Source organism: Heptranchias perlo, chromosome 3 (genome assembly GCF_035084215.1).
Source record: "Heptranchias perlo isolate sHepPer1 chromosome 3, sHepPer1.hap1, whole genome shotgun sequence".
NCBI classification, from domain to species: Eukaryota; Metazoa; Chordata; class Chondrichthyes; order Hexanchiformes; family Hexanchidae; genus Heptranchias; species Heptranchias perlo.
Genome location: NC_090327.1, coordinates 50,210,501 through 50,227,784, shown reverse-complemented (window position 1 = coordinate 50,227,784; position 17,284 = coordinate 50,210,501). Strand labels below are relative to the sequence as shown.

At 39.0% G+C, this 17,284-nt stretch overlaps 1 protein-coding gene across 4 annotated transcripts in view; it reads left to right on the top strand.

Annotated features, from left to right (window-relative positions):
- LOC137313795 (charged multivesicular body protein 4b-like) overlaps positions 1-17,284 on the top strand; it is a 72,982-nt gene that overhangs the window by 17,861 nt on the left and 37,837 nt on the right. For 3 of the 4 annotated variants that reach the window (XR_010961058.1, XM_067979586.1, XM_067979587.1), the window contains exon 5: positions 2,354-2,460. Coding sequence is in view for 3 of the 4 variants with exons in the window: in XM_067979586.1 (XP_067835687.1) it covers positions 2,354-2,421 (68 nt within the window). In the remaining variant the exon portion in view is untranslated. Of the gene's footprint in view, positions 1-2,353; positions 2,461-6,175; positions 6,277-17,284 lie in introns of those variants that run through there. The other variant, XM_067979585.1, reaches the window with a different exon arrangement.

The following is a 17,284-nucleotide window of genomic DNA, read 5'->3' as shown; positions in this document are numbered from 1 at the left end:
AAAAAACTCTATCAAGTTGGTTAAACACAATTTGCCTTTAACAAATCCGTGCTGGCTTTCCCTAATCAATCCACCCTCGTCCAAGTGACTGCTAATTCTGTTCTGGATTATCGTTTCTAAAAGTTTCCCCACCACTGAAGTTAAACTGACTGGCCTGTAGTTGCTGGATTTATCCTTACACCCTTTTTTGAACAAGGGTGTAACATTTGCAATTCTCCAGTCCTCTGGCACCACCCCCGTATCTACGGATGTTTGGAAGATTATGGCCAGTTCCTCTACAATTTCCACCTTTACTTCCCTCAGCAACCTAAGATGCATCCCATCCGGACCGGATGACTTATCTACTTTTAATTACAGCTAGCCTTTCTAGTACCTTTTTATCAATTTTTAGCCCATCCAGTATCTCAATTGTATCTTCCTTTACTGAGACTCTGGCAGCATCTTCTTCCTTGGTAAAGACAGATGGAAAGTACTTATTTAGTACCTCCGCCATCCCCTCTGCCTCCATGAGTAGATCTCCTTTATGGTCCCTAATCGGCCCCACCCCTCCTATTACAACCCGTTTACTGTTTGCAGGCCTATGGAAGACTTTTGGATTTCTTGCCAGTCTATTCCCTTACTCTCTCTTTTCCCCTCTTATTTCCTTTTCATTTCCCCAATGAACTTTCTATATTCAACCTGGTTCTCACTTGTATTTTCAACCTGACATCTGTCATACACCCTTTTTTTCGGTTTCATCTTACTCTCTATCTCTTTTGTCATCCAGGGAGCTGTGGCTTTAGTTACCCTACCTTTCTGCCTTGTGCGAATGTGCCTAGACTGTACCCCAACCATCTCCTCTTCAAAGGCCGCCCACTGTTCAATTACAGTTTTGCCTGCCAATCTTTGATTCCAATTTACCCAGGCCAGATCTGTTCTCATCCCACTGAAATTGGCCCTCCTCCAGTTGAGTATTTTTACTTTAGAGTGGTTCATGTCCTTTCCCATAGCTATTCTAAACTTTATGGTACTATGATCGTTGCTCCCTAAATGATCCCCACTGACACTTGCTCCACCTGGCCCGCCCCATTCCCTAGAACCAAGTCCAGCAATGCCTCCTTCCTCGTTGGGCCGGAAACATACTGGTCAAGAAAGTTATCCTGAACACTTTTCAAAAATTCCTCCCCCTCTTTGCCCCTTATATTGTTACTGTTATCCAAGTCTTGTTCATTTCAGTCTGAGTACCCGTTTAATGACGTGATAAGCATTAATTACTGCCATTCAACCTCGCTGGAACTGAAAATTAACTATTACAAGTATGGAGTCTCATTCCTTCAGGTTTTAATTGTTGTTGGGAGATTTTAGAAATGCAAAATTTTACATTAAAATGTTATTTTTATTTTCCTTTCTGTCTTTCTTTTTCTCTCTCTCTTAATCCAACCTTTAGGAACATAGGAACAGGAGTAGGCCATTCAGCCCCTCGTGCCTGCTCCGCCATTTGATAAGATCATGGCTGATCTGTGATCTAGCTCCATATACCTGCCTTTGGCCCATATCCCTTAATACCTTTGGTTGCCAAAAAGCTATCTATCTCACATTTAAATTTAGCAATTGAGCTAGTATCAATTGCCGTTTGCGGAAGAGAGTTCCAAACTTCTACCACCCTTTGTGTGTAGAAATGTTTTCTAATCTTGCTCCTGAAAGGTCTGGCTCTAATTTTTAGACTGTGCCCCCTATTCCTAGAATCCCCAACCAGCGGAAATAGTTTCTCTCTATCCACCCTATTCTATTCTATTCATTCCCTCTCTTTATTTCCCTTTCCGTACCTGATTTGACATTGAATTCACCCACACTAATTTACACTTCCTTCTCAGCCCCTGCGCTGTTAATTTCAGAATACTTCAATCTGATTGATCAAGGAGATACACAGTTGCTTGCCCTGTTCATTCAGGTCCCAGATGTCCTGTTTCCCTCGCTGCGACGTTATCAGCTTACACTTTCAGCAACTTGCCACGCAAAAAATTAAAAAACCAAAACGTGCAAGGGCAAGTCTAACTATGTCCTGCCACATCAAATTATGGCTCTTTATTTACATTTGCTTATCCATATCATGTAACAATTAGATATTGTTACAAACGTTCAACATTATGGGCAATTTAACATTGTCTTTGAGCAAGGGGTTACTAGAACAGTGTTTCTAAAGATGAGGGCGAAATTAGAATTACAACACAGGCTACGCTTGAATATCTTTTGGTAAATGATTAAGAAGCATGTGAGCTAGATGCCAATCCACCCTCTTGGCTAGAGAATTGTGTGGGCCACATGGAAAAAGTACAATTCCTCAATAAAGGAACACTAATTGTCTCCTTTCTAGTTACAACTAAGAAGAAAACAAAGGAGGAAGATGAAAGTATGAAGCATTTGAAAGCATGGGCATCATAGAACCGCCCACAAGAACTAGGAATACTAAGGGACATGAAGGTGACTTTGTATTCATATGTGTGATGGTAAATAGTCCTGCAAAATTGTATGTACTGTATGGTTATGGGGTATGAGGTTCAATTCTGCAGTGTGGTAAGCTCTGATATTCACATGGATTTTTTTTTATCATTGATAGCAAATCATCCATTTTTTAATGTATTAGCATACACTAAATCTCTATGCAGTTCAAGTCAGACTAAGTTTGGAAAATAATTTCAACATACAAATTTCATAATGATACTGGATGTACGTCAAAAGTGAAATGATTCCAGGGGCTGAAATATCCCATTCAGTACATAGCTATATAGAACATTTTGAGCAAAGAACTGATGAAAGCCTGATATTTTCAAGAGACCAATCACATAATGCATAAACATTTATAAAAAATCAAACTGAGATTTGATGGTTGATTTGAGATGAATCCTTCTGACATTCAGATATTCCTTGGCATCTGTTCTGTTTTTAAATCCACAGGTGTGCACACAAGACTAATCTGATTTATTCCTAATGAGTTATTTTTGTAACAAAGCAGTTGTTACATAATTAGAAACCCATGTACGACACACACTAGCTCTCAGCTTTGAAAGCACTAAATTTAAAATTTCACTTCCTGCTGCAGCTTGCATTAGCAATAACCAATAAAAACACTACAGAAGTGGAAACTGGCACATGTTCAGGAGAAAGGGAAGAAAATTGAAGGGAAAAAGTAAAATAAAACACCATAGAAGCAAACAGCGCAACACAAAATATACTGTCACTCAGGACAAAAGATCCTTTAGCTAATTTCACATGAGGTATTGATTTGCTACTGAAGGGATTTTACACCAGATGAAGACCAGCTGCTTCAAACAACACAAGAGATTCATATCCACACATGTTGCCACAGCTCAAAAACTAAAGAACACTCCATAAGAAATATAGTGTGCATGTAACAAATGATCAAACACAGCTAAGTAAATATGACACCAACCCTATTGTCTCTTGAACCTATTTACACTGTCCACTTCCATGTCCTTCCCTGGTAATTTATTCCGCAAGTCTTTTTTTCTGCCCAACTTTCCTTCTTATTCCTTACTCCCTAGTCTTTAAATCAAAAGCAAAATACTGCGGATGCTGGAAATCTGAAATAAAAACCGGAAATGCTGGAAATACTCAGCAGGTCAGGCAGCACAGTGGAGAAAGAAACAGAGTTAACGTTTCAGGTCAATGACCCTTCATCAGAACTGGCAGCCAGTTCTGATGAAGGGTCATCGATCTGAAACGTTAATTCTATTTCTTTCTCCACAGATGCTGCCTGACATGCTGAGTAATTCCAGTATTTTCTGATTTTATCCCTAATCTTTAATTTACTTATATTCCCCAGTATTTGAGCCCTTTGCGATAATGAACAATTTGCTGGAATCAACTTTGCCAATTCCTGTTTTAATTTTGAAAATTTCATTTGGGTTACATCAAAGTTTGTACCGAGCCCAACTTCCTTAATGATTTTGAAAACCTAAGTAAATGAATGGGAATAGCACCAGGCACAAGTGAACTAAATTTAAAACAATTTTTAACAACCCCATGTTTCAAATAGTCACAACACAAGGCTTGAAACTTTCTATTGCTATTACAAATACAGAAGATCCAAATAAAAATATGTGTTGGCATTATAATATTGAACCTTCTGTCCAAAAGAACTGCAATAGAAAAGGGTTGATATAACTAATAGTGAATGTGCTGGAGAGTATGTTGAAAACGCTCATCCTTTCTCAAGTTTCTATATAAAAGTCAGAATGGGATAGTTGCCTAAAGCTGTTGTTACACAATTCTTAGAGCACATATTTGCTTGTTCTGCCACCAGAGGAATGAGGTGTCTAGCAAAGGGATATCTTTTATATTTAGAAAAGAAGGGACAAGGAAAGTAAAAATCCCATGTAAACTGAAAGGGATTAAGGCACATTGCAAACTGCTTATGAGGAAGAATATGCAAAAAATAGATATTTAAAATAAAATTATCACCTATCTGCAATAGTAACATATATAATTCACAGATAAGAATTTTTAAACAGTGAAAATAAAACCAATAAAAGTAATGAAAACAACCTCATCAGGTGATATTATTAAATAATTTCAGAACTACGGCTACGTTTATGCACACCACAAAAATAATGTTTCTTGTTGAATCCCTGGTATTTCATGGCCTATCTCTGGAACCATCTCTAGCCTTACCTCCCCCCCTCCCCCTGCCATACAAACTCTCTGTTCCACTGACTCTGGCAATTTGTGCATCTCCCTCGCCCCGCCAGTGGCGGCCGTGCCGTCGGCCGTCTATGCCCAATGCTCTGGAATTCCTTCTCTAAATCCCTCTGCCTTTCCACCTTTCTCCACCTCTTCCTAATATCTATTTCTTGTCTTGCTGTCCATTTTTGCCCAATTACATCTCTGTGAAGTGCCTTGGGATGTTTTACTATATTAAAGGTGCTATATAAATACAAGATATTGTTCATTTGAGAATATCACATGGTAGCACAATAGATGATTGTGTGTCATTCAACTGAAACGTCACAGAGAAAGAGATAAATTTGGAACATTGCAAAAGCAAAAATATATAAAACAGAAAAAAGCTAATCAAAAATAAAATGCATGTCTGTCAAAAAACAAAACAAAACCATATCTGTATAACATAATAAAAATCTTATGTTTGTACGCACTTCCTAACAACTTTTTCCATTACAAATTCCTAAGTCCACATTTATAATAGAAACTTCCTGTAGTATAATATAAAAAAGGGGATGAGTTTCTACGGAAGGTGTCTTGCTCATCCACTGTAATTTCAGCGTAAGAGTCACAGAAATCCTAGCTATTTTTCCGAGGTTTCCGCAGCTCCTGCTGAAGTTGCAGCAGATGAGTGGGAGAACACCTGCGGAACTTCACCCCCAAAGTGCATATGCAGATATTACCCAGTAATTATATACAAAATACAAGAGCAGCATAGAGGAGAAACCAAAGTTAGACCATGACATAGACATCAATGCCTACAATATAAATGATGCAGCTTTCTGAGTTCACTCAGTATGCCTTGTGGGGGGTATAGTGAGTGAACTGCTTCACTTAATCTCTCCCCAGACAAATGGGCCAAGATCAGGAACTTGCTATGGGGAAATTGTGGATGAAAATTTGGTCTTGTACACTACAGAAATTATATTTTATATTTAACACAAGCTTTTTTTTAAAAGCACAAATACCTGTGGTATAGAAGAATACATGACACTGGCTTGATAGCTTATCAAGAAAATTTAAATGAAGCCTTTTCTTGCACTTTTTTTTTCTCTTGCATTGCAAGATTTTGAATGACTTTATATTGTATTTTATATGTTTGAGAAGGTAAAATAGTTGATTTGATTTACTGTGTCCAGTAGTTTTTTTTGTTAAACTACCTGATTCTTTTATGTTTTTGGTCTAATTAAGGTGTAATTTAAAATGGGGGGGAAAATATCAAATTTACATAGACCTAAATTCATTTTGCTTTCTTTGGAAAATCTGCATAAACACAAGTAATTTTATGTCACAGTTAAGATGCATCCAAGCAATTAAATCGATCAGTATAATTATTTTACTTGATAACATATATATTTCTGTAAGTATAATAGTACAATTAACACTGAGTAACCAAAAAGATTTGTCTTTAAATAGAACCTATATATACATATTTTTATTTGATTTGTTTTTATAGATGTTCATTGAAGATAAATGCACATGTTCAAAAAGCCAACTAGTAGATGGTGGTGGTACACAAATGCATTTTGTAAATAAAAGTATTTCATTTCCATATAATGTAATGTCTTTGAGTTGAATGTTACCCTATTACCATAAGCAAAACCAAAAATTGAAATAGCTATTACAGAATGATGATTGGGCTTTTACTGGTAGATTTCTGGAAGATAAACAATTTTGGTGTTTAACATAACCATAGTGTCAGCAGATACTCAATCCAGGGACACCATAGCAGAGCCTGATCGTGTCTTCGTGCAGATATGCACATTTCAGCAGGGTTGACTCTATACCAATTATGAGCAGGATTCCTGGCCAATTTAATGCTCCTTAAATCAAGGCATTCAAGACCGCCACCAGATTGAGAGCTAATTTAGCACAGCAGGGACCAAATCTTGGATTTTCCTGGTCTGTATGGCTCAGCTACTGACTATAGACCTGCTGTGCCCTGAGTGAGCCTTGTTATTAATCCACCCTTTTTTGTGCTGATAATGGAGGGGGTACTTGCATAGAGACATTACATGGGACAAAGTGGATTATTTTGCATAAACCATGAGTTTCTGATGTGTAGTCTCTATGTAATGCAATTAATAAGGTTCTAATTATTTACTATATTCCCAACATGTGGTAGAAAATGTAAAATAAATTAATATTTAACCTTGAATGTTTTTTACACCCTTAAAAACAAAGCATTTTTTTAACAATTCTTCTGTGGTTTTCTTTTCTGTTAAAATGTTCTGAGTTTTGCCACTGGAATTTCTGCATTCTGTTAACACTGATTTTTTTCCTTTAAGTTTTGCTATGCAACTTTAAATCCTATGCCAATTTTTAAAATTACTGTTATATAAATCTGTTACAATATTATAAGGGTGAGTATAGGCCATAGAATGTTAGCATTATGTAGATTGAGATACTTAGTGTTTTCCCACCTAGCTGAATAAGGAATTCCTCATGTTGGTTTGTTTTCTCCAACAATGTTTTGGCTGTCATGCCAGTTTGGTGCAGTTGATTTTGTATCTCGACATGTGCCTGCATTGCTCACAGTTGTTATTGTAATACCAAGAACAGCTGTGTTACATATAGTAAATGTGTTCATACGTATGTCAGTTTACCTCAGTTGGTATCTTTTATCTGAGTCGATAAAATCTGTGATAGCACTTCTGTGGGAGTACTGCATTGTTGAAGGTGCTGTCTTTTGAATAAGATGTCAACTTACAACAACAACCTGCATGTATATGGTGCCTTTAACATAGTAAAATGCCCTAAGACGCTTCACAGGAGTATAATCATACAAAAATTGACACTGAGTCAAGGAAGGATACATTAGCAGAGGTGACCAAAAGCTTGGTCAAAGATGTAGGTTTTAAGGAGCATCTTAAAGGAGGAGAGAGAGGTAGCAAGGCGAAGAGGTTTGTGGAGGGAACTCCAGAGCTTAGGGCCCAGACGGCTAAAGGTACGGCCGCCAATGGTGGGACAAAGGAAGTAGAGGATGAACAAGAGGCCAGAGTTGGAGGAATGCAGAGTTCTCTGAGAGATGTAAGTCTGGAGGGAGGAGTAAGGCCAGGGAGGAATTTTAACGTGAGGATGAGACTATTAAAATTGAGGCGTTGTTGGACCGAGAGCCAATGTAGGGTGAGCAAGCACAGGGGTAATGGGTGAACAGGACTTAGTGCAAGTTAGAACATGTGCAGCAGAGTTCTGGATGAACTCCAGTTTATGGAGGGTGGGAGATGGAAGGCTGGCCAGGAGAGCATCGGAATAGTCAAGGCTGGAAGTAACAAAAGCATGGATGAGGTTTTCAGCAGCAGATGGGCTAAGGCAGGGATGGAAAGTGGCAATATTACAGAGGTTGAAGTAGGCCGTCTTTGTGATGGAGTGGACATGGGGTTGGAAGTACAGCTCAGGGTCAAATAGGACGCTGAGGTTGTGAAGTCTGGTTCAACTTGAGACAGTGGCCAGAGAGGGGAATGGAATTGGTGGCTAGGGAACGGAATTTGTGGTGGGGGCCGAAAACAATGGTTTTGGTCTTCCCTATGTTTAATTGGAGGAAATTTTGGCTCATTCAAGATTGGATTTTGGACAATTAGTCTGATAACACAGGCAGTGGAGGGGTTGCGAGAGGTGGTGGTGAGTTAAAGTTGGGTATCGTCAGTCTGCATATGGAACATGATGTGTCTTCGGATGATGTCGAGGAGCAGCATGTAGATGAGAAATAGGAGGGGGCCATGGATTGATCCTTAGGGAACTCCAGAAGTAACGTGGGGTGGGAAGAAAAGCCATTGCAGGAGGTTCTCTGGCTATGACTGAATAGGTAAGAGTGGAAACAGGAGACGGCAGTTCCACTCAGCTGGGAATGGAGGAGATGCATTACAGGAGGATGATGTGGTCAACTGTGTCAGAGGCTGCAGACAGGTCGAGAAGGATGAGGCGGGATAATGCACCAGTCACAAAGGATGTTATTTATGACTTTGTTTAGGGCTGTTTCAGTGCTGTGGCAGGGGTGGAAACCAGATTGGAGAGGTACAAATATAAAGTTGCGGGAAAGATGGGCATGGATTTGGAAGGCGACAACATGTTCAAGGGCTTTTCTTAGAAATGCTCAAATGCATTACAGTGATAGTTAAGTAGGCAGTCATTTTACATACAGTAAGATATGACGAGGGACAGTGATACAGTAATCTGTTTTTGCTGGTATTAGTTGAGAGAGGAATTAATATTGGCTAGGACACAGTATTCCCTGCTCTTCAAATAGTGCCTGTGATCTTTAACATCCATTGGAACATATAGACAGGGCCTCAGTTCAATATCTTATCTCCTTCTGTATTTCATTAGTGTCACCCTAAATTATTTACTCAAGTCCCAGAATGGAGCTTGAACACATACCTGTGGACCCAAAGGCAAGAGCTCTATGCTGACACATGCATCAAGAGGTAGCTGTAATCGTGACCCATTGCCTTGACCTGTTAGGTTGTGAGTAACCTAGTGGCTATTTCCAGTTTAAATGAGCAGTGTGCACATAAAATGTATTAGTGTGTATCTCACTTGCCTCTTTTCAGATAGAAGCTATAGGCTACATTCATTAGTTGTGGCTGGCAATATAATGCATCGGTGGGACCCATGTGGCAAGAATAAAACTGAAGCCTATTTTATTCAACTTGAACCTTTGGGAAGACTTTTTTTTCAGTTGTGATGGAAGGATACACAGGTTAGTTTTAGGAAGCACTTAGCGCATATATTCAGAAGCCACCTGATGTCATAGGAATGTCTCCCAGTTATTCCTCTACTTTCATCTCCCGTGCATCTCCCCCACTCCCAGGCAAGGGTATCTTATACTGGTGCTGTGGTATGACTAGAGTTTATGCTCCTCACCTGAAACCAGTGTTTTCCATTTGCTGTATATTTTGTTCTAGTTATTGGTTACAAATTTGGGCAAAAAATTTCCAACCCAAATCATGCCCACATATTGTCTTATACTTCTTGTTTCCCATTTTTTTCCTCTGGTGACAGACAAAAAAGTTTTCCTGCTCATGTCCTCCAGGAGAGGGTGCTTCACCAATGGAATGTTCTCATTGTGAATTTTTTCCACTTTATCACTGAAATATAGTGTAGGATTTGAACCTTGTGTACAATAGATTTACTGTAGTCAATTTTACAAGCTGAGGCAAAGTAAGTTGATGCCTTAGATTCACCATTATAAACTATGATTGCCTTTCATATATTGTAGTTTCCTTAAGTTAGATCTGTGACCTGGACAAACGGGGCCTTCTATCATTTTCTTTCGATAATACAATTGAGAAGGATGAAGTCCTTTTGAATTTGCTGCTTGTGGGTCTCATATTAATATATGTAGTGTCTCATGCTCTCTGCTTATATATTACATGACCATTGGTCAGGACCAATGTTTGGAGCCAATTGCCAGTGATTTCCGTGGGGTTCTTCTGATCTCCGGCTGTAACTTCAGCAGAAGATCAGAGGAAACCTGTTTGTCGTTCCTGCCAATCTTCAGTCAAAGTAATGGTGGGAGATTAGGGACCCTCTGCAGAAATTCTACCCCAATGTGTTTACAACTTTTAACAATTTACCATATTTTTATGTCCTTGGGCATGAGTTGAGATCCCCAGCAAACCAATGATAGAAAAATTTTAATAAGCAGACTAGTTTATAATTCCCTACATCACTGAAGCTAGCAATGCTGCTATGGGGAGGTACCAAGTAGAGATTAGGTGCCTTCTCACTCTGGAGGAGAAGAGACACCCTTGTGTGGCCTCAGTGGCTCACATGCGCAGAAGCAAAGGAGCAGGCTGCCGACCTACCTAACTGGCTGCAGATGCAGGATGGCCCAGGAGACCAGGTGAAGAAAAAAAGAAAGGGTTAGATAGCCTCACAAAATGCGACTCAAGCGTCCCAAAAGGTCGGTCATTCTGTTATTTGGGGTCATTTGCTCAGTACTGTGATTTCCTGTCAGTTACTCTTACTGCTGCATTTCCTGTTGATTATCCATATATTGAGGGCATTCCTGCTTGGAAGCATTTTCTTCACTTTCCATGACTTGGCATGCTGCTATGGAGCCTACTGGGAAGAGAAAGAGGCATCTTTATAGCATGCCCATTCTTGTCAGGAAATTTCTAGGTTTTTTTTTGTGAGGGAAATAGGTTTGTGTGCCCTCCACACATAATAGGTGTGCTGAAAAGAACATGTTATAATAGCTGCTATGAGCAACTCAAACATGATGACAATTTAAGACTTCCAGGGGTAGGTAGTTGTATATATCTTTATGGCACCTTGTCAATTAACAAATCCACATTTAGTACCATTTTCGGGTTGCTTGATTTATGAAGCAACATGGAGTTCATGGGTGGTTAGAATGTGTGGGTCGTAGTATCAGTATGTATAATGCCGTTCAGATCTGCAACATCAGTCATTGCAGCAAAGAGCTAATCCCATGCTCCTGGTACGCTAAGTATACATAATTATTTCAACCTGTTTATTCCCCTGAAATAGGTTTTTTATGTCAGTTCTGAATTTCAAAACCTTGTGGTGGGGAGCATAATGTATTCCTCAACTCTGGCCTTGAGATGTATTGCAGAACCACAGGGGTTATAGTAGCAGCTGAACTGGATTGCAGAATTCAACAGACCACAACAGTAGCATTATATTTGATTGGCACTGCAGTCAGGAAACAGAGCGGATATTATTTCACATTTCTTAGGTTCCATGTAGGGGAGGGGGCATAATATATTATCAATTGGAAAAATTGCTATACTGCTATGAGTATCAGTGTCGGTAAAACTCAACTGTTCACATCCTCCATAAATTATGACTATACCAGCTTCTTTCTTAGAAATATGTTTTTACAATAATGGTTGCTTACTACTTTCAATTTCCAGTCTTTTTCTTTTATAGATTCATGTACTTTGTTCCCAATGTCTCTGTGATTTGCCTTTCTCTGGTTTCTTGCCTGCTTCTGCTTTTCTTCCAATTTCAGTCATTTTTGATCTTTAATTGCTTTATTTTTGGTGTTTCCCTCCCAAATAGTTGTTGTTCATTTTACTTTCTAATTTTCTGTTTATGTTGGACATTGTACTAGGGTTTAAGGTGGCCTAGGATGCTGTTCCACTTCTTGCTACTTACAGTACTGCTTCTTATTTTCTCAGGATTTCAGAAGTTTGCATTTTTCATTGGCTTGGATCTCATAATATTAAAAAGACTATTGCATGCCTGCTTCATTCTGGATTCTTCTGACTTACTGCCACACACTTCCATTACTAAGTTAGTTTTATCTTAACAGGTTTTTGCCTGCTCCCGTTAATCTTTTTGCCAAACTCTACCACCTTGGCCACTGATCCTGCTGCCGAATATTTTGCCACCAAAGGCTCCCACTGGCCTTGTTGCTGTTGTCACGTGACTGGTCATAAGGTCAGAAGTGGGGCTACTCACTGACAATTATAGTGTTCAGTTCTATTTGCAACTCCCCATATAATGAAGTAGCCCATATCAGCCTACAGCAGGCTGAGATGTGGCAAGTAACATTTGTGCCACATAAGTGCCAGGTAAAGGCCATCTCCAGCAAGAGAAAGTCCAACCACCTCCCCCTGACCTTCAACACCACCAAGTCCCCACTAGCAACATTTTGGGGGTTACCATTGACCAGAAGTTTAATTGGACCAGCCATATCAACACTGTGACTACAAGTGTAGGGCAGAGGATGGGTACTCTGCAAGAGTGACTCACCTCAACCTCTCAATGCCTCTCCACAAAGCAGGGTACTTGATTGGCATCCTGCCACTGTACTCAATATTCATCCCCTCTACCATTGGTACACTAGCTGCAGTATGTACTATTTACAGGATGCACTGTAGGAACACACCAAGCTTACTTCAACAACACTTCCCAGCCCTGCAATCTCTACTAATGACAAGAGCAGCACCATCATGGGTACACCATCATCTCCAAGTTTCCCTCCAAGTCACACACCAGCCTGATTTAGACTTATATTGCTGTTACCTTCAATGTTACTGGGTCAAATCCTGCAATTTCCTTTCGAACAGCTTATGGAGCACCTTTGATACAAGGACTGCAGTGGTTCATCTTCTATGTGCATCCCCAATTGCCCAATCAATGCAGCCTTACCACTTGCCAGTCCAAGCCTGGATGTTATCCAGGTGCTGCTGTATGCTGGCATAGGCTCATATATAATTATTAAAAGAAACATAGATTGGGGTAAATGTTTTCTCCAATACACCTCTTTACATTTACGTGTTACCATTTACTGAGTTTCTCATCTGCTTCCATCCTTAAAGTCTGCAAGGGAAGATAGTATCACAAAGGCATTGTCTGACTATCATATCAAGAATGTCTTAAAAAGAGCATCAATATGACTGCTTCTCACCGACAACCTGGACTTTTGCCTGCAGCATTGGGCAGTTGTATAATGAAGTGACTATGGCAAGTAATTATACTTTCAGATTCTAATAGCATGGATTGAGGAAATGGGGATTAATAGTGGGGAAGTTAACTTTGTGTTCCTGCCTGGTATAGAACCAGGGACATTCTGCATATTAGGTGAACAAGATAATCACTACCCTACAGAAAGGGAAAGCAATAATGGGGAAGTGAAATCTTAAATTTAGTTGTACTTGCGAAGAAAATACTTTGAAACAGCAATAACTAAATACATGTTTTTTTTTGAGAAGTAGCTGGGAATGGTAGGCATTAACCAATTCAATTTTTTTAGTTTGTGCAGCTGAACAAAGAATTTTTATTTGATACTTTGAAAATCAAAAATGACTTCTATTCTTGTAACCTGCAGTTCTAAACCCAAGGAAATACCACTTTTCCTGTCTGTACAACTGTTGACATATGGAACTCTGTTCTTTATATACTTTCAAAAATCTTGGTTGTTGGAGTATGGACTAGACTGTGCTCAAACTCCTCAGACCTCAAGTAGATTGCTTTTTCGCACGTGTTTTTTTTTGTCCCTTATGCTGTATCTCTCACTCCTGAGTTATTGAACTTGGAAACAAACAGCGAATGTACTGCAAGAAAAGAGATTCTTTAGCATTTCCTGAAAACATGAGCTGTGTATTTTCTTGGAGAATCTTCGGGAACATTTTCATAGTTTGCATGGATACTAGAAAAGAGTTATCAACAGATCCACTGATTATGCTATGAAAAGGTCAATACAAATTTTCACGGATCCTTGTATTTTTTTTAAACCTCACTGCAGGTATAGAATCATAGAAAGGTTACAGCACAGAAGGAGGCCATTCGGCCCATTGAGTCCGCGCTGGCTCAATGCAAGAGCAATCTAGCTAGTCCCGCGCTCCGCCCTTTCCCTGTAGCCCTGCAATTTTTTTCCTTTCAAGTACTTATCCAGTTCCGTTTTGAAGGCCATGATTGAATCTGCCTCCACCACCCCCTCGGGCAGTGCATTCTAGATCCTAACCACTTGCTGTGTAAAAAAAAAATGCCAAAAAAGTAGCACCTCAGCAATATATCTCTCAAAGCAAGGCAACAGTCGCTCTAATATTCATTCAAAATTAATCAAGAGTGGGGAGGTATTCAAAGATAATTATTTTAGGATAAATTAAAGTATAAGTTATGATAATGGTCAAACAAGAGTACATTTGGAAATGCTGAAATATCAACTTCTATTTGAAAATAAAGACCAGGTGCAGAAAGGTGGGCCTTGTAATGCTAAAACATTATTGTTTTCATTAGTAGTGATTGAACTCTAAGAACTTTAGCAAAACAGTTCAGTAGAATTCCTTGCAATGTGAAAGTGGCAGAGTGGGGTGTTTTCACTGTTAGATGTTTGCCAAATTCTGCTGTAAAGCACCAATGATTTCACATATTTTCAAAGTATAATAAGGAAGCTAAAAAAAATTAGTTCTGTAAATTTGCACTTGGCAAACACCTTTGATCTTGTGCCATACTAGACAAAAACAATAATTGTAGAGGGAATGAAAATGTTGAGAACTGCTGTTATTCCATTGTTCTTTTGCAGTTTGAGTGCTGAGTTCTGGTCACATGTTTACCAATAGTACCAACCAAAAATGTACTACTGAGATCGAACAAAATTAAAGAAAGAACTTGCATGATATAGCACCTTTCACACCTCAGGACATTCCCAAGTATATTCAAATTCTTCTATAGCTTAGCCTTTTCAGCTTTGCCGTCTACACCTGCATTAGCTTTGTATCATCTGCAAATTTAAGCACTGTACTTGTGACTCCAAGCTCTAGATCATTTATGAAAATATTAAACAAGAGATCCCAAAACAGACCCCACTGATATTCTCCCAGGCTAATGACAATCCTTGTACCACCACCCTCTGGGTTCTATCAGTCAACCAATTACGTATCCATTGCAAATTATTTTCACTGATTCCTGCTTTCCTTATTTTCAGTACCAGCCTTTCTAGAGGAACTGTAGCAAAGACCTTACTGAAATTCAAATACACCACATCTACTACCTTACCCCTATCAAGCTCCTTTGTCACACGCTCAAAGAAAACCAGTAAATTAGATTGGCAAAACCTCCCCTTCATGAACCCACATCAGCTATCTTTTATGATTTTATTTCTTTCCAGATACTCTTTGTAAACATAGTATCTGAAACTTGACCCATAATGGACATCAAACTCACTGGTCTAGTTTCCTGGGTCATTTTTTTAAAAAAAAGTAACATTTGCCTTTCTCCAGTCTCGTCTCTTGTATTCAGTGATTTCTGGAAGATCTATGCCAGAGTTCCTGCAAATTCCTCCCTTAGTGCCTTAAGGACCCTTGGAAATCGCTTATCTGGCCCTGGAATTAGTCACTAAGTTTGTACAGTTGTTTGGCAACCATTATGGTAGTAATGTGAATAGTGTCACTACTCACTTCTGCAACACCCTCTAGTCCCCCCTTTCCAGATGAAAAAAGTTACACGTCTCCTTGATAAAGACTGAGGCAAAAAAGTTATTTAGCACTTTTTCAGCCTGTATAGCCTCAACTAATCCCACTTTGTGGCACCATTCCACCCCTCATTTTTCTCAATATAACTAAAAGAAACTTATTGTCCTTCACTTCTCTGAAATTTTTCTTTGACATTCTGATGCCTGTTTCACACTCCTGGTATGCGAACACAAGAAATAGGAGTAGGCCATACGGCCCCTCAAGCCTGCTCCACCATTCAATCAGATCACTGCTGCTCTTTGACCTCAACTCCACTTTCCTGCCCGATCCCCATAGAGTCCAAAAATCTATCCATCTCAAACTTGAATATATTCAATCACTCAGCATCCACAGCCCTCTGGGGTACAGAATTCCAAAGATTCACAACCCTCTGAGTGAAGAAATTCCTCCTCATCTCAGTCTTGAATGGTTGACCCCTTATCCTGCAACTATGCCCCTTAGTTCTAGACTCTCTAGCCTGGGGAAACAATCTCTCAGCATCTACCACTCTTGAATCCATCTTGTGTGCCATTTTTGACAGTTCCTTGGTAGCCCCAACTGTTGTTCCCATCTGAGATCTCTATGCTCTTATTACTTCCGAATGAGTTCTATTTATTGAGCTCTGCATTACATGAGATCTGATTTCTAGGTGTGTGGTCTTGGGAAGTCTAGGGAGAAAGAGCAAGAACAATGAAAGATGTGAAGATGATGGAAAAGAAAAATTGGTATGCATATGCCAATTTCTAGGGCTGTAAATTACTGATTGAAATGCAGTCTACAAATCTGCCATTCACTTAAGGCTGCCAATTCCTTGAGTCTAATTTCTGCTGAACCTTAGGCCTCCCAGGTCATGCGCGTGTTGGAAGCACATCATCAGTTATGTGTCCAAAAATGGGCCATCACAAATTTTAAACCAGATGACTTTTAAGAAATGATTTCAGCAGCATTTTTAATTAAGTGGTGCAAAATTTATTTTTGCAGTGGAAACTCAATTTTTCATAGTAAGAGTTAATTTACTAGCTCAGTGTTTACCTGAAAAGGAGTTGGCAGCCTTAAGTCAACCGCAGATTTGTAGACCACATTTCCATCAGTAATTTACAACCCTACATTTTGCATTTAGGAGGATGACTGCCAACAAATACTTCACATTTCTGTCTAGAGGATATACAGCCTAGTTTTAAACATTTTCAGCTGAGTTACTAGAATAGTTCATGCTAGCATTAAAATAATGATTAAGAAAGACATAAGACAAAGACCAATATAATAGATTTGGAAAAAGCTAATTTTGAAGTGATGAAAATGGAATTGGGGCAGGTAAATTGGAAAAAAATGTTGACAAAGAAATAGAACAGCACTGGGAAATATTTAAAAGTGATCGAGAGTTCAGGAGAAGGAAATTCCTCTAAAAAGCAAGAACAAACTAGCCAATAATGAAACACCCTGGATGAAGAGATATGGATAAAATTGAAAAGAAAAAAGCATACTCTAAGTACATAGACAACAAAAGGAGAGGATGACAAAAGGGAATACGAAGAGGTTAGGAAAGTAGTAAAAAAAATTAGAAAAGCAAAGAGGAACTATGAGATTAAATTATCAAGGAATATAAAAAGAAATAGTATTCCACAGATATATAAACA